Source organism: Periophthalmus magnuspinnatus, chromosome 8 (assembly GCF_009829125.3).
Source record: "Periophthalmus magnuspinnatus isolate fPerMag1 chromosome 8, fPerMag1.2.pri, whole genome shotgun sequence".
Classification (NCBI taxonomy): Eukaryota; Metazoa; Chordata; class Actinopteri; order Gobiiformes; family Gobiidae; genus Periophthalmus; species Periophthalmus magnuspinnatus.
The window spans coordinates 16,308,832-16,330,935 of NC_047133.1; the positions used below are offsets into that span (position 1 = coordinate 16,308,832).

General features: G+C 41.3%; 1 protein-coding gene across 2 annotated transcripts in view; it reads right to left on the reverse strand.

Moving 5' to 3' along the window:
• Nucleotides 1–1,291: 1,291 nt before the first annotated feature.
• Nucleotides 1,292–22,104, reverse strand: part of ppp1r1b (protein phosphatase 1, regulatory (inhibitor) subunit 1B) — a 58,148-nt gene continuing 37,335 nt past the window's right edge. The window contains exons 2-5 of one of the 2 annotated variants that reach the window (XM_033970972.2): nucleotides 17,173–17,262; nucleotides 14,029–14,104; nucleotides 10,000–10,116; nucleotides 1,292–4,385 (exon numbers count right to left, since the gene is read on the reverse strand). In XM_033970972.2, coding sequence (XP_033826863.1) covers nucleotides 4,225–4,385; nucleotides 10,000–10,116; nucleotides 14,029–14,104; nucleotides 17,173–17,262 — 444 coding nt within the window. In that variant the 3' untranslated portion in view covers nucleotides 1,292–4,224. The remainder of the gene's footprint in view (nucleotides 4,386–9,999; nucleotides 10,117–14,028; nucleotides 14,105–17,172; nucleotides 17,263–22,104) is intronic. The other variant, XM_033970973.2, reaches the window with a different exon arrangement.

Genomic DNA, 22,104 nt, shown 5'->3' on the forward strand with positions numbered 1-22,104 from the left:
TAATGAACTGATTTAGTTTTATAATATAATTGTAATGAAATGTGTATTTTTAATGTGTGTTCACTGTCCAGGGACTGCACATGGACAGTAGAGTAGCTAAATCTGGTACAAATCATATTTTCTTTTGTAAGATTAATGAATTTGTACATGGCCACTGACAAATAAAGAATAAAGAAAAAAAGAAAGAAAACAGCTTCATGTTTGTTTCAATTTGTTCTATGTTTCCTGTCACTCACTGGAGAAGTTCAAATCTCACAATAACTCAAATTTTTCTCATTGTTTCTATACAGTTTTTAAGCCTACCCTCAGTCTTTTCTGCAGGTCTCAAATTATAACCAAAAAAATGTTTGTTTCACTTTTTGTTCTGTTTCCTGTCACTCTCAGAATTTTTTCTGTGTTTTCTGTGCTGTCTCCCCCCTTTCTTCTGTGTCTAGGGTTGGATGGAGAGTCTGGCACCACCCACTACTCACCTGCAGCCCATCAGCAATCAAACTACACCCTGTGGAGGACAAAGACTCTGCTCATTTCTCCACATGGGGCCAGATCGTCAGTGTGTCCTCTTTGTCCTCTGTAGTATTTAACTGCTCGGCCCAGTCTGCTTCGTCGTGTAATTCGTAGTATTTACTTTGTTTTTATTGTCTCCTTCAGATCCAGTTTTGGACCCACCGATCACCTCAGCCTCTGACCAGCTCCCTACGTCCAGCCCCCTCCGACCGGCTTCCCACGACCATCTACCTCTGACCTTCTCCCCACGACCATCTACCTCCGACCATCTCCCCACGACCACCATCTACCTCCGATCAGTTCCCCACAACCAGCTCCCTCCAACCCAGCTCCTTCCATCCACCTATGACCATCTCCCCATGACCATCTCTTTACAACCATCTCCCCATAAGAAGCAGCTCACGACGACCATCTCCTCACGACAACATCTCCCCACGACGACCACCTCCCCACAACCAGCTCCCTCTGACCACCTACAACCATCTCCCCATGATGGCCATCTCCCGTCAACCACCTATGACCACCTCCTGTGTTTTTCATCTTTTGATCCACCAGTCGTTACAAGACTCTTTGTAGAAGTTCAAATCTCTTCTGCTTCACCGCAAGAGCTGCGTTTTATATTTTTCTCACTGTTTCTGTGCAGTTTGAGCCTAAATTACTACTAATTACTGTACTAGATTACAGTTCCTCAAAATTAGTGTTCAAAATACATATTCTCAGGGCACGTTTTTACGTTCCCAAACTGAAATTTGCCTGTGTTTTAAATATTAAGAATCACAACGAGTTTGAAGGTGAAACGAAAAAACTGTTTATTTTTTATTATTGTCCAAAAACAACCACAAAACATTTAGAAACCAGAGAATGGAAAAAAATAAAATACAATCTCATACATATGTTCTCGTGGTGGTTGGTTTTGAGTTTTGAGCAGTGAGAGACGGAGGCGTGGGCGCTGGGTGTGTGCTCCCTTAACCCCACAGACAGGCCCCACAGACAGGCCCCACAGAGAATCGCTCCCTCCAAAGAAAAACCACGTCTAAATACACAAGAATCTCACACGTTTCACAGACCTGTTGCACAAATTACTTCAGAAATTCCCAGCGATGCACACGAGCTACAGCAGAAACAGGACGGAGCAGACGGACCCGGACACAGACCTTCCAGTACAAAAATACTTCTGACAAATTCACGTCTCAAACTCATTCAGAGCCATAGAAAAAAGTCCATTTACAAAAGGGAAATATCACTTCTGTTTATTACGTTTATGAGATACACATTATAAAGGGCGTTTTTGTGTTCATTTGGCGAGATTGTCGGAGTAAAAAGAGAAGAGGTAGTGTTTTTTTAATTTAGATTTTAATTTAAATTTCTTGAGTCAGTTTTGTAGTTTTTTTTCCCTTCATATATAAAACTAGAACATGGAAACCAAACTCGTTTGTTTAAATTTACAGTGTTATTTTAATGTTTGAACCTGAGTGGCGTCTGTTTGGTCCCATAAAGAGGTTTTTCATGTGATTATAAAAATAAACTTTCTGTTGTAATGAGAAGACTTTGACCTTTGGCCTATAAAACAAACCGGCTTTGTCTGAGTCTGAGTTTGAACATTTGCACTGGTGGAAGAAATACTCAGCTTTGTTACTTAAGTAAAAGTACATTTACTGAAGTAAAAGTATCACATGAAACAATCTACTTCAGTAAAAATATTAAAGTACCTGTTTAAAATGTACTTGAAGAGTAAAAAGTAAAAGTATTTCTCACAGATTTCGAGTGTTATAAAGCTTCAAATGTGGTGATTTTGATAAAAATTTGAGCTGAATTTTGTTCAACAGAAACAACTGAATCGATCTTTTTTTCTGTTTTTATTTGTATATTTTTGTTTTGCTCAAATTCTGAACATGTTAAAAATAAACCCCCAGGTTTTTTCAGCAGGTCTCACACAATAAGAAAAATACTTTTACTTTTCAATCTAGTTAAAAAATGTAGTGGAGTAGAAAGTACAGATACTGCTGTCAAATGTACTCAAGTAAAAGTCAAAAGTACACACTGTAAAATGTACTTAAGTTAAGTGCAGATATTTTTTTTACTACTTTTGCTTCGTTATGTCCCACCTCTGGTTCAGATTTAATTAAAACTGACAATTTGCAAAGGCCAATATCTATTTATGACACACGCACACGCACGCGCGCGCACACACACAACACCCCCCCCACACACACACACAACACCCCCCCCACACACACACACACAACACCCCCCCCACACACACACACACACACAACCCCCCCCCCCCCCCCCCCCCACACACACAACACCCCCCCCCACACACACACACACCTCATTATTGAACTGTAGGCTGATTATTCAAATTAGAACCAACACAAACATTTATTAAGCTGTACTAAAGCTGCACTATGTACCTTTTCCTGGGGAGGTTCAGTCACTATGGAGATGTTATTGTTTTGCCTGAAATATTCCATACTATGGCATTCAAATGATCTCAAACATGTATTCAAATGTTTTTAAGTGTTTGTTACTTGACTCTTTGTCTGTTGGAGTCGTCTGCTCATATCCAGGTACATCAATAACTTTAATGCCAGACTATGGAGCAATTCAGAAAAAGTTAAACAATTCCCATAGAAAAAAGCTGGTGACAGGCCCTCCGAAAGTTACATAGTGTGGCTTTAATTTAGATGAACGTGAATCAGATTTCCTGTAATAACTCATTCACTGAAGTCAAACTGGAACTTTTGGGCTAAAAAAAACAAAAAAAACAAACAAAAACAAAACATGAATAAAATAAACAGGCTCTGTGTACAGTAGCACGCTAGCTAGCTCACTGTGTCTCAACGCTAACAGTCACTTTTATTAAAATCAGAAAACATAAAATAAACAACCTATTAAAATCCAAATTAATTAAAATAAAGACACAGTTATTTTTATATTTCAGTTTGTGGTGCTGTTTAAATATTTATTACACCTCAAAGTTAGCAAGTATTTATTTTATTTATGTAGCGTTTAACATGCCTCTGTCCACTGTCTGACCCCAACTCCCTAACCTCTGACCCTTGACCCCTAACCCACCCACAGCTCCCTGTCCACTGTCTGATCTTTAAATATTGATTCACTTTATCGTGACTCCGCAAAAGCCTCATAGAGATAAAACTGGACAGGAAGTAGTGACAGTAACAGTGAGGTAGGGGGCGCTATTGTGCACAGAGCCTACAGCAGAAGCAATATATATTTTAAAAAGTTGGCATACTTGATTTTATATTGGATTAGTGTCAATGCTCCACTGTGTCTGCGGAATTCAGAATATGACTTGTAATTCCGCATAACGGCCACAAGATGTCAGTGCAAACAAGCGAATCAAGAGTAAAGACAACTCAAAGAGGATTAAAAGTTTAGAGACATGGTTTGAAATGGTGCAAGTTTAACGAGAACTACTCTCACGGACTCAACATTTAGCTCAGTAAGAATTAGATCTGTGGATTCTGAATAAACATGTGCAGTCTGGTCTGGGACATGACCTTGAGCTCAGGAGTTTAGACTATAAACAATGGACCGGTCAGCGCGTCACTCCTCACCTCCTCATCAAAACCCTGACGTCTTCCCTGACCTAAGCAGAGGTGACTTTGTATGTTACGTTTCACTCATATTAAGACGTGTTACTCTCAGTTTTTCCATGTCAGCCCCTTCCCCAGGATCCTGCCGTGGTCGTGTGGTTCAGTCAGAGCAGCGGTTGTGCTCCTCTGTGGTTCCCTTCATGTTGTTTTTGAAATTGCTCTTCTCTTCCTCTTCCTCAGCCTCGTCTTCATCTGTCGCAGCTTGTATTTTCTTGGGGCTGGGTCGGTCTGGCTGCTCGGGGGTCGCTGTGTCTTGGTGATCTGTGAAGAGAAATATGGAGTTAAGAGATTCACAAGATGCTTCTGACAGAACATTTGAGCATTTAAGGTGCTATATTACACAACATGGACTCTAGTGTGAAAACTGCGGTGTCCAATAGGAGCTGATGTCGCCATGAACATCATCACAACAAAGCGCCGCATGCTGTCGGCGCCCCCTATGGACCTGCACATCACACTAGAGCAGCACTTTTTTTTCATTTGTACCAAAATGACGACGCGCCGAATCCTACGAGTATCACCGATTAAGAAAATAAAACTGGAGAAAGAAGTGTGTACATCACAGTGGGAGTGTACGTCACAGTCATGAGAGAGGAGACGAGGAGAGGAGACGAAAGAGGAGATGAGAGAAGAGATGAGAGATGAGATGAGAGAGGAGACGAGAGAGGAGACGAGAGAAGACAGGAGAGGAGACGAGAGAGGAGATGAGAGAGAAGACAGGATAGGAGACAAGAAAGGAGACGAAAGAGGAGCTGACATCAGAGATGAGATGAGAAAGGAGATGAGAGAGGAGATAAAGGACATGAGAGAGGAGACGAGTACGAGGAGAGGGGACGAGAGAGGGGACGAGAATGAGGAGAGGAGAATGAGGAGACGAGGATGAAGAGACAAGGACAAGGAGATAAGAGAGGAGACGAGAGAGGAGACAAGAGAGGAGACGAGAACAGGGAGAGGAGAATGAGGAGACGAGGATGAAGAGACGAGGACGAGGAGATAAAAGAGGAGACGAGAACAGGGAGAGGAAAATGAGGAGATGAGGATGAGGAGACGAGGGATGAGACGAGAGAGGAGATGAGAGAGGAGACGAAAAAGGAGAAGAGAGAGGAGACGAGAATGGGGAGTGGAGAATGAGGAGACAAGGACAAGGAAATGAGGGATGAGAGAAGAGAGGAGACGAAAACAAAGAGACAAGAGTAGGTGTGTACGTCACAGTGGGCGTTTAGCGGTAGAAATTAAACTGGGGTAGATCGACAAAATGGCATCTTGAAAATAGTCGATTAAAGATTACTCAAACATGAATCACTCAAAAAAAAAAACTTCAGAGGCTCAAGGAGAAGAAACGACTAGAACATGGATAAACATCTGAACGTGTTCTGTTTGAAGAACACGTCTGATTTAATGCTGAAATGAGCCACAGGGGCCACACTGGAGGTTTGGACGGGCTGCAGCTCATAACAGTTGGTCTTTCGGTCTCCATCATCTGCCTGACGGAGCCATAACTCACCAAAAAATGATGTTTTTCCAATGATTTAAAGGAGACAAAACACACTATAACTCACCACTTCAGACTAAAGACACTCATCTGTTATGAAGCTGGTGGCAGATCTGCACAGATGCTCAGACGGGGCAAGATCAAATTAGCAGTAAAATATAACGATCATTTATGCTGTGTTTTCTTTCATAATCACAGAAATGGCAGGTCCAGTGAAGACCAGGTGTTACCACATAGCTCCTGGTCCTCATTTTTATATCACAAGATGGCCCTTATAGTTGGAATAATTTAATCTTTGGCAGTCAGACCCAAGTCCAGTCTGCTGTGATCAGGCTAAAGAGAATCAAAGAGGAAATGTGTTCAAACCGATGGACTCTTATGAGCTTTAATCCATGTTTTAATGTTGTTACCTCCTCAAAAACAGACCTAGAGTTGTGTTTTGTTTCATTCACACATGTTTGAGTTACACTTTATTATTAGTCTGTCTACATCTCCAAAGCTCAAAATGCTCTGTTCCACCTTGTGATGTCATGAAGTGGTAGTTTTCAAGTTACCAGCTCCTTTTACTTTTAGTTCAGTAGAGATTGGCAATTCCAGGACTGAAATGATCCAAAAGTTTCTAGTGAAGGTGTATGGAGTTTAAAAACACAGTGGAGCACTTCCTGTATTACCACATGATGACATCACAAGGTGGAACAGTGTTTTCAGTTTGAGTGTAAATATGCAGGTTTGTGTGTTAAACATGTTTGAATGAAACAAAACACAACCCCAGGTCTGTTTGTGATGAGGAATTAGAGCAGATGAGAGAATAGAGTCATATGGGCCTTTAAGTATCTGCCGACCCCTGATTTAAAGTAACTATAAAACAGTTTTGAAAAATATTAGGTTGTGTTTTGTTTTTTCACCAGAACATCGTCTTTTGTCACCAAATGTCTTCTGGTTGTTTATTTCCTGAACACACGGGCTGCTGTGGGCCCTATCCAACGCCAAAAACAACAACAAAACAGCAGCCGTCTCAGCTCTGCTGAGCCAGTTTCCAAAGTGAATGGAACCTTGACATAAACACGTCGGCACGGCAACAAAGTGTCATACAAAAGCAAATAGCAGCACATAAACAGCTAGAAAACCAACAAAACGTGACAACTCGGAGCTAAACATTAAAATATTAGACCATTACAGTATGTTAGAATGTTAAAGGCACACTGTGGAACTTTTCTGGAGGAGGTTCTGCCCCCTACTTGTCTTCATTGAGATGTTAACCTGGAACATTCCACAGTACGGCATTAAAACATATCTAATGTGCATTTGTTTAACTGCAGGTGTTTTAATTGCTCAAAAGCACCGTAAAAGACATTATAATAATAACAGTAGTAATGCCATGCTCTGGGACATTCCATGCAAAGCAATAACATCTCCACGGAGACAATTAGACGGTGAACCCTCCTCAGAAAAGTTACATCTTTACATCTTTAATATGGCAATTCAGGTTTATTTCTCCTTCCAGTGGGACATGCACCTCCCCAGGGAGGCGTCCAGGGCCACCTCAGCTGCTCCTCTTGACGTGGAGGAGCAGCGGCTCTACTCCGAGAACTTAAACTTTGTTAAAGACTGAGAGGGTCTGACAGGCAGAGGGCGCTGTTCCATAGTCTGGGCATTGACTATCGCCTTAAAACGAGTAAAAACATTTTATGGTCTAATAGAAGGTTTTCTATTACACAACACTGTTTTTTTAAAGTGAAGCATTCTTCCAGTGTAATCCAGAGTTGAGATCATCAAGAGTCATCCAGAGTTGTCAAAGGTTGTCCTGAGGAAGCTGCAGCTTTCAAACCCTTGACTAAAACCCATCACTAAACTGGCCCGCTGAACACATCCATTATGTCTGCTGCACTTTTGACGAGTCTGTTTCCATCTCATATTTGGAAGGACATGTGGTTCTGATTTGTATCGCCTGATTTAACCAAAATCAACGAAAGATTAGATTAGGAGCCTGTCATTTTTATATCACATAAAAACAAAATAGTGTTACACAGCCTTCAGTAGATGTAGTAAAATCATAGACTGTGTAAAGAAGCTCATCGAGGCTAGAGCAGTTACCGAGGCCAATTTGGAGCAGAGTTACATATTTGGAATTCTGACTGTGAGTATCATAGCAACCAATGAACCAATCCAGAGCGAGGCTGTTAAAGTTAACAGCCCTTCCCGGCCGCAACGCTGTCAATCACACCTGTTGCTAAAGCTGTTGGGAGCCATGAAGTGACCTCAGGGAAAGTCTGATTTGTATGTTATTAATGTTCATATCTTGATTTACAGACACAATAGTGAAATATAAAAACAGGATCATGTAGAGCGGGTTAATACGAACATTTAAGACCAAAAGACAAGTCTGACAGCAGCAGATTGACAGCGTTGCGGTTATTGTCTCTGTAAATCAACCTGCTGTGTCCACATTTGTGGTATTGCAAATCTGGTCTTTCTTTACTATCGTTGGCTTGTTTTTCTTGTTTTAAAGTCAGTCAAACTAAATATTTCCCAGAGTTACAGACTTTTACATTTGTCCTTAAACTGCAGCAGCTCTGTCACATTTTGGCTTCAGTGTTTTGACTTTGAGAGAATGTCATTACTCACTATTGACTCTCTAATAATGTCACTCTTTCTAAAGTTTGGTAATATTATGATGTCATGTGGACAACCTTTGCTCGTGTTATTGTCCTATTGTTTCCACGGTGACTCCACACACGGCGGCGTAAGTGTCACTCGCTGTAATCTGTTGTTTTGTAGAACACGACTGGGCCATTAGCATCTGTAATTTACATCATTGTCACAGAATGTAAATGACAACAGGCTATGAATCCATTTGAATCTATTACGGGGATTATGTAATGCTGTGAAATCATGAAAGCATCCCTGTGTGGCTCAGTGGTACAGTTAAAACGCATATGCCGCACTAGTATATAATGTGTATAACATAACTGGGAGCGGTTTATTTCCTGCGTTATGCAAAGATAAGAAACCAAGAACCAGAGGATTAGCTCAGTCCAAGCATGAGCCATCTGCTTGGTTTTCATTCACTTGAGCGACAGTGGCTCAGTTGGTAGAGTGTGCGTCCACTGATCCAAAGGTTGGCGGTGCAATTCCAGCTCCCACACACAAATGAATGCTGTTGTTGTGTAATTTTACGAGAATAAAGTCGAAGCCAGAAAAAGTCGTAATATTACGAGAAAAAAGTCATAATATTACAAGAAAAAAGTTGTAATATTAAGAGAAAAAAGTCATAATATTATGAGAATAAAGTCGTATTTTTATGAGTATAGGCTGCTGTGCGTGAATGAGTGACCAGTGCATTATGCGTTATGGAGAATTTGGAGCATTTTGTTCAGAACATTAAAAACATTCAACTGGGGTTTACGCACGATAAAATACTGTGTCTTTTAGCCCACCATCACCACACTATCATCAGTATAAGTACTTTGAAGGGACACTGCAAGCATTTGAGTTTGTTTAGTCAGAGGAACCAAACAGATTATGTATATATATCTGAACAAAATGCTCCAAATTCTTCATAACGCACTGGTCACTCATTCACGCACAGCAGCCTATATTCTCATAAAAATACAACTATATTCTCATAAAAATACAACTTTATTCTCGCAATATTACGTCTTTAATGTCGAAATGCTATGACTTTATTCTCGTAGCGCCTGCATAATTAATTTTATTTAACTGACCCTTATACTCCGTCGTATAAGTATGCATTGAGGTATCTGTACTTTACTTAAGTACATTTTACAGTGTGTACTTTTTACTTTTACTTCGGTACATTTGAGAGCAGTATCTGTACTACACTACAATCACTATATTTGAAGCCCTATAAGACCCCAAAATGTGCGCAAAATACTTTTACTTTTTACTTTGTACATTTTTAAATGGGTACTTTAATATTTTTACTCAAGTAGATATATTCATGTGATACGTTTACTTTACTTGAGTGTTTCTCTACTCTTACTGTAGGAAACTCTGTAAATGACATATTAAAACGATGAGCTAAAACACTGTGACTGGTAAAAACAACCTGCACATCGACGTCTGCTGCGATTGGACCTGACCAGCAGCCGGTCAAAGATTGGACCAATCGCAGAGCAGCGTTGTGGTTTGTCCAAACAAACCAAAACAAACATGGTAATGCTGACGGATGAACTTGGGGCATGTCTTTAGAACTATAAACTAGAACGTCCAGAAGGAGGCTCTGTAATTTTCTGTCAACTGGATTTAACCTAAGTTTGATCTGTCGACTTCGCCCAATCAAATTCAGATTATAATGTATTTTAAGTATTTCTGGTCGTGTTGCTGATCTCGTTTTTTGCCGCTGAGACATTTGGACCTCACCGTCTTCGCCCTGCCAGTCCTGCCAGTCCTGCTCCTCCTCCTCGTCCTCACACGGGTCCTCAAGAGCCGTGTACACCCCGAGGTGCTGCATGTGGGCCTCTGCCATCTTCTGCACAGCTACAGGGACATACAGAAGGAGAGAGACGCACACAACAACAACACACAGAACAACACACAGAACAACACACAACACACAGAACAACACAGAGGGAGGTGAGGTGAGGACCACTGGCTTCACTGTGTGTTATACAGGCTGTTTTCACTGGGTTTTACACAGTGTGAGAATAAGAACGAGGCAAAACATTAAAGCAGAGAACTTGAGACAGTCCAACCACAGTCCTGATTTATACACTGTTTATACATATGGACATAGCTAACCCGCTAGCTGCCGCGCTCCAAACAGGAAGTGATCATGCCCGCATTTCTGGCTCCATCGACTCTGGCTCCAATTCAGTTTCTGTGTAAAAACTGTGTCCTCTCTCTGTAACTGCTGCTCTCAGACTCGTCATTTTGGTCTTAAATGTTCGTATTAACCCGCTCTACATGATCCTGGGGTTTTTATGTCAGTGGAGCCGGAAGTGCGCCCATGATCACTTCCTGTTTGGAACACGGCGGCTAGCAGGTTAGCAGTCTATGCTGTATAAGGCAATTTAAGTCTTGATTTGACTGTAACTGTAACCTTGTGCTGAGGCTGAGTTCTCAGTTCCACCTTGTGATGTCATCATGTAGTAATACAAGAAGTGCTCCACTGTGTTTTTAAACTCCACACACCTTCACTAGAATCATTTGGATCATTTCAGTCCTGGAGTTGCCAATCTCTACTGAACTAAAAGGTAAAATGAGATGTTAACTTGAAAACTACCACTTCATGACATCACAAGGTGGAACAGAGCATTCTGAGCTTTGGAGATGTAGACAGACTAATAATAAAGTGTAACTCAAACATGTGTGAATGAAACAAAACACAACTCCAGGTCTGTTTTTGAGGAGATAACAGCATTAGAACATGGATTAAAGCTCACAGGAGCCAATTTGTGTGATACAGGACTTTTAAAACTAACTGAACTGAAACATGAGTGTCAGTTATGTGCATGTAAAATGTGAAAACAACCTGTATAATATATTTACAGACAATACAGACGCCATTACCAGCTACACCACCAGGCAGAGGCCACAGAACATGCAGCAGACACATGAGTTGAGCAAGAAGCAAGAAGCAAGGATTTGAAAGAAGTGGACTGAGTGAGTGTGACGTCACCCACAGCGTTCGGCTCCAGAAGCTCATCGAGGCTAGAGCAGTTATAGAGGTAAATTTGGAGCCCAGATCTAAACCACAGGGTTAGACGTTTTAAAGAGAAAAGACTTTTGTTTGATTCACTCAACCTATTCTCCATCTCCTGTCTGTACACAGACCAGGGAAGACAGGGCCTTCTGCTGCTCCCCGTGTGAGGACTGGGCCTTACCAGACCACCCTACCAGACCCTATCATCATCATCATCATCATCATCATCATCATCATCATCATCATCATCATCATCATCATCATCATCATCATCATCATCATCATCATCATCATCATCATCATCATCATCATCATCATTATTATTATTATTACTACTTGGTGGGCAGTGACCTGGACTACCCAAACACCACTCTTCCTTTTACTCATTTATCCTGACTCAACTATAGCAACTGTTCCTTTTAGTACAAGTCTTTTTGCAGACGAGGGAACGAGGGACTATGAGTGAAGTTTGGGGTCTGTTTAGCCCTTTCTCTGGAGCAGGGTCTTTCTAGTCAGATCTATGGAGAGGACACCCTGCTCCCGGTGAGAATAAATGTATCAAGGCATTTTTAAAGCCATAAAAGACACTCATATTTGAACAAAAGATGATAGATAAGTGAAATGCAGTATTGTGCAATGACATCTCCATGAAAACAAGCAGAAAAGTCACCCCACCAGAAAAGTCCCATAATGCACCTTTAGCTCTGGTGCTTTTGTTCTTGTTTTATTATTAGTTTTGATGACGTTGTTGTGTTCCAGATGTGGAGGACAAAGTGCGACCTCAGTCTCACTGGACTCTGGGCATTTGGGGAAACAGTCTAAATATAGAACTGTACTGAGGAACTGCACTAATTATAAATATTTAAATTTCAACATTTTAAGATCAGATAACTGTGCGTACAGCATTTGAGACTTCAGATTCTCTTATAAAATGCATACTGTTTGCGTCACTACTTCTTGTCCAGTTTTATCTTTGAGGTGTTTGAAGAGTCACGATAAAATGAATAAATATTTAACAGTGGACAGGGAGCTGCAGGTGGATGTCACTGATGTTAAACACTACATAAATAAAATACACTTACGTATTTAGAAAGAGACATGTTTGTGTCTAAATGCTAACATTAATGCTAGTGTTAAAGCATAATAAATATTAAAACAACACCAGAAACTGAAGTATTCTACATATGCAAATAATTATGTAGGTTTCATTTTAATTAATTAGACTTTAAATAGTTTGATTTTATGTTTTCTGATTTTAATAAAAGGGAATGTTAGCTTTGAGACAGAGATAGGTTGTACAGACTCATCAAGGCTAGAGCAGTTATAGCGGCCAATTTGGAGCAGAGTTCCATATTTGGAATTTCGATCACGAGTATCATAGCAACCAAAGAACAAATCAGAAGTGAAGATGTTGAAGGTAACGCCCCTTCCCACCCACAGCGCTGGTTTATCAGGGAGCGGGCGCTTGGCAACGCTGTCAATCAAACCTGTTGCTAACGCTAGCAGGAGGGACGTCGAGGAAAGAAGTCGCCTGATTTGTCTGTTATTAATGTTTATATCTTGATTTACAGACACAATAGTGAAATAAAAAAACAGGATCATGTAGAGCGGGTTAATACGAACATTTAAGACCAAAATGACAAGTCTGACAGCAGCAGTTACAGAGAGAGGGGACACAGTTTTTCAGCGTAAAGTGAATTGGAGCCAGAGTCGATGGAGCTGGGAGCACTCCCATGATCACTTCCTGTTTGGAATGATGTGGCTAGCTCTTTAGCTATGACCATCTATACATACAGTCTATTGTTGCAGAATGAACTGTCAAAATAACAAAAGAAGCAAATTTGTAAAGGGAGTTTGTTTTGATTTGACAGTTTGAGGTTGCCAGAGCATTTTCAATCAAGTTTTTAAACAACATCATCTCGATATACGTCCCTGTGGGTTCCCTCACAGTGTCTCTCTCCTCTTTTCTTTGTGCAATATTTTTTTCTTCAGCAGCTCTTCTGGGTCACTCTGACACGTTACACATCCCCCTGCCCCATGATCCATTTATCACTTACACAATTCCAAACAGCGCCTATTGGGTTGAGTCACGTCTGAAGTCAGATTTTTACAAAAGGAACAAAATTTGCAGAATATCGTTCTACAAATCCCCAACTCTTCTTTAAAAGCAGCTCCGAGGGGAAGTGTCGTGCAGCTGATGACCCCATGTCTTGACTGGCCTCATGTGTTTCTATTGTGTGTACTTCTGCTAATCCAGGATCAGCCAGAGCTTCATAAACTCACTGTGTCACATCTGTTATACGGCCGAGCCCCTTCACGATAATCACTATATCGACCATAGACTGTATATATATGGACATAGCTAACCTGTTAGCCGCCGCGTTCCAAACAGGAAGTGATCATGGGCGCGCTTCCGGCTCCATTAAAATAAAGACTACAGAATCATTTGTTATATGTAGAATACTTCAGTTTGTGTTTTTTTGTTGTTTTAATAGATTTACCACATTGCTGCTATAACTGCTAACCTCGATTAGCTTCATTTGACTGGAGCCGTCACACTCACTTAGTACACGTCTTTACACAGTCTGTGACACCAACTTCTCATTCAATATCTGAAAGCTGGAACAATATTTTTTTTTGGGATCAATCAGTTTATTATTTTATGTTTTGCAGGAAGAGAAAAACAGCAGCAAAGCACAGGTAGAGCCGACCCGACAGAACGACACTAAACCCATTTAAACACTGACCTTTGAGTGACGGAGGCTGGTACACGTTCTGATTGATGCGTTTGGGTTTGAGGATACCGTTTTCTCCAACCACCCACTGAAAAAAGCAAACACACAAAGACACAAAGAAATAATACACAAATATGAAAACATGCTAAGAGAAAGAAGGGGAACTATGGTGATGTGTGCACTCCCCAGGGACCTCGGCGGACATTTTATAGTAAATTGTTGAAGCCATGAAATTACATCTGATAATTGTTAAAAGTGCTCACGAGAGCCCATCTTGGCGTGCCCCCACTGGTGTGTTTGGGCCCGACAGGTGGCCTCCAGAACCAAAACAAACACGGTGACAACGACGCACAAACTTCAGCAGATTTTAGCGTCGTACGTACCACACAGGGAAGACGTCTGAGCTCCCCTCTCAGCTGGATCTAACAAAAGTTAGATTTTTTGTGTTGTTCAGCTGTTGTGATGCTTCGACCAATCAGATTCACTTTCATTGAGATCGAGGTTGATAACGGCCGTGTCCTAGTTTGACAGTTGCACACTTCGCCGGCTGCATTTGAAGGGCACTTCAATGCGTCACTTCCGCCGCGACAAGGCCTATCCCATTTCATGCACCCCAAGAATGTGGCAGACAAATGCGACCTACGTTTCCATGGAGATCAGCCATGAACGAAGCGTGCATCCGAGCACACTTCGCACACTGCTATATCCCATCATGCTCCGTGGTGTGACTTCTTACACAGGAGAAACCAGGCATAGTTTCATAAAGTTATGAAGTAGCTACAATTGGGAAAAAAACGACGACAACACCTTGACTCTTCTTCAATGAAATAATAAAGAACTAAAAATAAAACTGTAATTATTTCAGTATCCATTTTACACATTTAGGTTGCTAGGTGACATAACGTAAGCGACATAACATATGCGCACACACAGCGGCTGATGTACGCTCCATGGTGTAGGCTTGTTCCATTTCGGCACGGCCTATGCGGTCGATGGAGGCTACACGGAGGAGCACCCTTCGTTGGCCGGGTACTTTGAATGACACATATCAATCTGTGTGAGGCCGATTAGCATAGCAATGAATGTAAGCAGAGCTTTAATAACTGTGACACCCAACAGTATTTCTGTTACTGTTACACCCCAATAAAAGATTACATGCCCTAAATAAGCTTCATCTTGTCAAACAAAATATGTGCTAGCATTAAACGCCTTTAGCCATGAGCTCCTAGACACGGTGGAAATAGTTTTTATCTGCTGGGGATCTAGACTGGTGCAGAATGTCCCAAGAATGTGAGTAAAAACAAAAAGTTATGCCAGCAAGAGCGATACGTCACGCTCAGATATCAGAGGGAATGAATCAGCTGTTTTCCCAGTAAAAGTATCTTTGTGTACTTTAAATATATCTGTAGATGAAACAATACTATGTGCCAGGGACAGAACAAAACATGTCAAAATGAAAATCCTTTTATTTAAAAATAAAGGAGTATTAAAAAATTCAGTTTCTGTCAAGGGTTCTATGTCTACAGTGTTAAAGCTGTACTGTGTAACTTTTCTAGAGGGGTGTACGTCAGATTTTTGCTTTGCCAGGCCCTGGGAATCTGCTTCATTATATCGTAGAACTTACCCATCTCATGAGACAGGGGGCGCTACCATGTCAAGTTATATATGCAAGATACTTGATTAGAGCTGGATTTGACTAAAGTGCTCAAAGCTGTTAAATATGTATGTGATCAGGCGCGTTATCTGACCAAAACTACACTTACAAGACTTCACCTGCAGGGGGAGTTCATGCAAAAACAACTATGTAACAGAAAAGTACTGTGAAACTGTGTATTTATATGAAAATAGCCAGAGTGGTGGTCACATTTTTATACAGCGCTTTTCCACTTTCACAGCTCAAAGCGCATTACAAAGACACTGGGTGCAAGGTGGGTTAAGTGTCTTGCCCAAGGACACAACGACTCAACCAGCGATGTTTATGTTGAGAGCGGGATTCGAACCGGAAACCTTCAGATTCACTTCCAAATTTTCAGCCCAACTTTTCTTTGTGTTGCTGCTGTCGTCCCATATAAATCCTTAAAATATAATGACATATTAAGTCGGCTAATAACATTTTTTGACGCCATCGACCGATTAATCGAATAAACTTTATGTGTAGAGTACATCGAGTGTCTTGCCCAAGGACACAACAGTATGCATCCATTAGAGCTTCAGTAGACACACAAAGGCGATCATGGCTCATTTAAAACCATAGCAATTCCCTTCTTTTACATTCCGCAGTGTTATGGGCAAGAGTAACTAGGAGTAACTAGCTGGGGGAAGTATGGCAACCTGAGCACTATCCTCTACTTTGCCCTATTTTCTCATCAGCAATGCTATTCACATGTTGTCCCCTGTCCCACTCCCCCTGTGGAGTGTATCTCTTTCAGATGCCCCGATGACAGTTGGACCTCCTCCTTGCCTGGCTCTCCTCCTCCTCGCCCGGCTCTCCTCCTCCTCGTCTGGTCTCCTGGCCGATTTCTTATGTTGTCTGATTTTTCCTGTTGTGTCTGATTTTTCCTGTTGTGTCTGATTTTTCTTGTTGTGTCTGATTCTTCCTGTTGTTTTGTTTTTTGTGTCTTGGCGGCACGGTGACTGAGTGCCTCACTCATGTCTCACAGCAAGAAGGTTGGTTCGATCCCCGGGTCACCAGGCCTTTCTGTGTGGAGTTTTTTCATGTTTCTCCCCGTGTCTGGATGGGTTTCCTCCGGGTACTCCGGTTTCCCCCATCAACCAAAACATGAACGCCCTTCGAGACAACTGTTGTTGTGATTTTGGGCGTTACAAAAATAAATGAATTGAATTGAATTGAATTGAAGAGTGGCTCAGTGGGTAGAGCGTTTGCCCATTGATCCGAAGGTTGGTGGTTGAAATCCCGTGGTGGAAAAGCGCTGTATATAAATGTGACTCTTACATATTTTTACGTAACTTATGTGGCTGACGTAAAAACAGGAATCTAACTGTGTAAATATGACTTTATAAATGTGTTTAATGACATGATCTAATGTCTGAATCAGAATGACTCACAAAACCACCACGAGCACAAGTCTGAAACACACACAAACACACACACAAACACACATACACACACAAGAGACAATAGAAACGTGACCTCACCTTCACCTGATGGCTGGACGGGTCATCGTCTGGAGAGGCCTGGTCAGCGACTCTGAACAGTGTGGCGGGTGTGGGCCTCCTGCGTCGGATCTGAACAAAACATAACACACATTAGAATAGAATGAGATAAACACACACAAACACATACAAAATACAGGAATAAGATGAGATACACAGACACACAAACAAACAGAAAACACATGAGAATAAGATGATAGACACACACAAAAACACGGATACACAGAAAACACCGGAATAAAATGAGATACATACACAAACACAGACACACAAACAAACACAAAACACATAAGAATAAGATGATAGACACACACACAAACACAGACACACAAACAAACACAAAACACATAAGAATAAGATGAGATACACAGACACACAAACAAACACAAAACACATAAGAATAAGATGAGATACACACACAGACACACAAACAAACACAAAACACATAAGAATAAGACGAGATACACACACAAACACAGACACACAAACAAACACAAAACACATAAGAATAAGATGAGATACACAGACACAAACACAGACACACAAACAAACACAAAACACATAAGAATAAGATGAGATACACACACAGACACACAAACAAACACAAAACACATAAGAATAAGACGAGATACACACACAAACACAGACACACAAACAAACACAAAACACATAAGAATAAGATGAGATACACAGACACAAACACAGACACACAAACAAACACAAAACACATAAGAATAAGATGAGATACACAGACACACAAACAAACACAAAACACATAAGAATAAGATGAGATACACACACAGACACACAAACAAACACAAAACACATAAGAATAAGACGAGATACACACACAAACACAGACACACAAACAAACACAAAACACATAAGAATAAGATGAGATACACACACAGACACACAAACAAACACAAACCACATAAGAATAAGATGAGACACACAAACACAAATACACACAAAACACAGAAATAAGATGAGATACACACACAAACGCACAAACACAAAACACATAAGAATAAGATGAAATACACAAACATACAAACACAAATCAGATTAAATATACACACGCACAAAACACAGGAATAAGATGAGATACGCATACAAACACAAACACAAAAATACATGCGCACACGAATCAAACGAGACACAAACACACACACCAACACAAGAATCAGATGAGACGCAAACACATACACACAAAAAATACACACACAAATACACAAAAACACACAGAAACACACAAATCAGACAAGACACGCAGACACGCACACACACACACACACTCAGACTATGGCATAAATAAATAAGAGAATCCACACAGAGCTCATGCATTTTTAACCAGAGCAGCACATGGCCCAGTCACATTATAACTGATGGAGCAGGTCGACTCATTAAGAGCAGAAACAACACGATGAGCAGAGGTGTTCACTATAGAACAGTACTTTTCTACCTGCATACCTTTACTCCTACTCCAGTAATACTTTTATTGGAGTAACAGTACTCCTGAGTAAACCTTTTGACTCTAGTCCAGAGGTGAAGACGTTCTCCATTTTGTTAATTAAGTAAAAGCAAAGACACAGGGTCAAAAATATCGCAGTATATGAAATAAATAAATGGAAGAAAGTTTAATGTGATGGCTGCAGAAGAGAAAAACAATAACATCTCCATGGAGACAAGCAGGTGAAAGTTCCATAGTGCAACTTTAAAGGGTCCATATTACACTATTCTCGTCACAAACGGACCTGGAGTTGTGTTTTTTGTTTCATTCACACATGTTTAACACACAAACCCTGCATATTTAGAATGAGTTCTTCTGTCAGACTGAAAACACTCTGTCTGTCTACATCTCCAAAGTTCAAAATGCTCCGTTCCACCTTGCGATGTCATCATGTGGCTCCACTGTGTTTTTAAACTCCATACACCTTCACTACAATCATTTGGATCGTTTCAGTCCTGGAATTGCCGATCTCTACTGAACTAAAGGTAAAAAGAGGTGTTAAACCGTTGAAAACTACCACTTCATGACATCACAAAGTGGAACAGAGCATTTTGAGCTTTGGACATGAAGACAGACTAATAACAAAACACAACTCCAGGTCTGTTTTTCAGGAGGAAACAGCATTAGAACATGACTTAAAGCTACAAGAGTCACTTTTGCATAATACAGGACTTTTAAATAAAACCTGGACACACTAAAATGCTGTGTCTTATTCTGTATAAAACTAGGCCAGTAGTTTTGACGTGTACAAACATATTTCTCAGTTCTGTCTCTGGTCTAAAATGGAAATGCTCCTCTGTGTTTACAATGAGTCAGAACCAGACAGATTAACAAGGCCCGATGCACATTCCTGTTTATTAGTTAGAGTCTCCAGAAAACAAATGAACAAAAAACCTGCTCTGGTCTGAATGAAAACACCTCGACAGGTCAGTGCCATCTGCTCTTATACAAAGACACGGGATTAGTGGAATTTTTAGATATATTTTTATCATGAGACTGTAAAATTCATTCACATTTCAAACCAAGTATGTGTGGAACAGGTACATACAAACAAGGCAACGAAATTACAAAGACGCACTATGGGACTTTACTGGAAACTTTTAATCCAAGATCTCATGATTGTCTCTGTCTAAAAAATGAGAAAATGTTTTTGGTTATTTTGCTTTTCAAAAATGGAATTAATTTACCAGTAAATCTACATTCCTACACTCACCTATGGTCCCGATTTAGTGCCGGTTTAGGTCTGGTTTAGTCCTGGTTTAGTCCTGGTTTAGTCCTGGTTTAGTCCTGGTTTAGTCCTGGTTCAGTCCTGGTTTAGTCCTGGTTCAGTCCTGGTTTAGTCCTGGTTTAGTCCTGGTTTAGTCCTGGTTTAGTTCTGGTTTAGTCCTGGTTCAGTCCTGGTTTAGTCCTGGTTTAGTCCTGGTTCAGTTCTGGTTTAGTTCTGGTTTAGTCCTGGTTCAGTCCTGGCTCAGTCCTGGTTTAGTCCTGGTTTAGTCCTGGTTTAGTTCTGGTTTAGTTCTGGTTCAGTCCCGGTTCAGTCCCGGTTCAGTCCTGGTTTAGTTCTGGTTTAGTCCTGGTTCAGTCCTGGTTTAGTTCTGGTTTAGTCCTGGTTCAGTCCTGGTTCAGTCCTGGTTTAGTTCTGGTTTAGTCCTGGTTCAGTTCTGGTTTAGTTCTGGTTCAGTCCCGGTTCAGTCCCGGTTCAGTCCTGGTTTAGTTCTGGTTTAGTCCTGGTTCAGTTCTGGTTTAGTTCTGGTTCAGTCCTGGTTTAGTCCTGGTTCAGTTCTGGTTTAGTTCTGGTTCAGTCCTGGTTTATTTCTGGTTCAGTCCTGGTTTAGTCCTGGTTCAGTTCTGGTTTAGTTCTGGTTCAGTCCTGGTTTAGATCTCTGGTCCTACCCTGACCTGTGGTCATGATGTTTGGGTACTGGATGAAAGAACAAAATGGCAGATACTTGTGTTTAAGTGAGTTTCCTCCGCAGGGTGGCGGGTGCTCCCTTAGAGAGAGGGGGAGGAGCTCAGTAACATGGGAGGAACTCGGAGTAGAGCCGCTGCTCCTCCATGTAGAGAGGAGCAGCTGAGGCTCGGGCATCTGCTCTTGATGCCTCCAGGACGCCTCCCTGGGGAGATGTTCATGTCCCATCGGGAGGAGGGCTAAGGGAAGACTATGTTTATAGACGGACATAGCTAACCTGCTAGCGTCCGCGTCCAAACAGGAAGTGACCGTGGGTGTGTTTACAGCTTGCGGACATAAAAATACCCAAATTGAACCCTTATGCGTGTATGTAAACTTTACAAAGTATAAAACATAAGGTAAAACAACAGTGAACGAGAGGGTGCGTCCAAACCTTCACCTGGTCGTGTTCAAACTGCGCTCTCATGAAGCGCCCTGACCCTGACTGTATACAGAGTAAACAGCCGTCTCTGTATATTAAAAACCACATTGGAAATGTTTTTCTTTTTTCCAGATGAGTGGACGTGACAGGACTCACAAAACCTGTATTCACTTTTTTTGCGTTTGAATGTGACGTCCCCAAAGTAGCTTGCACTCACTGGCCCCTGGGTTTTCAGTGTAACTATAAGGTTCCTTGTGTCCTCAAAACACGACTGCGTCACAACACAGGTTCATATGTTGCCAAAGCAGAAACAAGCTGTGGTCAAACCCTCGTAATCTGATCGAGCGTGGACATGTTTGTTTATGTTCGGACGCACACACACAAATGTTACCTACGCTATCTGACCTCGGCTCCGGCAAAACACCCTGCACGGTTTTTGTCCATTCTGTGTGAAGAAGTGGACTAAGTGTGACGTCACCCCCAGTGTTCGACCGATTTGGAGCCGAGTTACATATCTGGAATTCTGACCACGAGTATCATAGCAACCAAAGAGCCAATTAGGAGTAAGGCTGTTGAAGGTTACACCCCTTCCCGCCCGGGCACTTAGCAACACTGTCAATCAAACCTGTTGCTAACGCTAGCAGCAGCAACCTTCAGGCGCCTGATTGTTTGTTATTAAACACGCGGGTCATGTATAGCGGGTTAATACGAACATTTGAGAGGGAGGCGGAAGAGGGAGAGAAAGAGGAGAGGAGGAGAGAGGGAGAGAGAGGAGGAAGAGAGGGAGAGAGAGGAGGAAGAGAGGGAGAGAGAGGAGGAAGAGAAGAAGAGGAGAAGAACTTTTAATCCAAGATCTTGTGATTGTCTCGGTCTAAAAACTAGCCGCACTAGAACTGAAATGGGGAAAAAAGCTTAGCAACGCTGTCAATCAAACCTGTTGCTAACACTAGTGGAACCTCGGGGAAAGAAGACGTCTGATTTGTCTGTTATTAATGTTCATATCTTGATTTACAGACACAATAGTGAAATAAAACCTGCAGGATCATGTAGAGCGGGTTAATACGAACATTT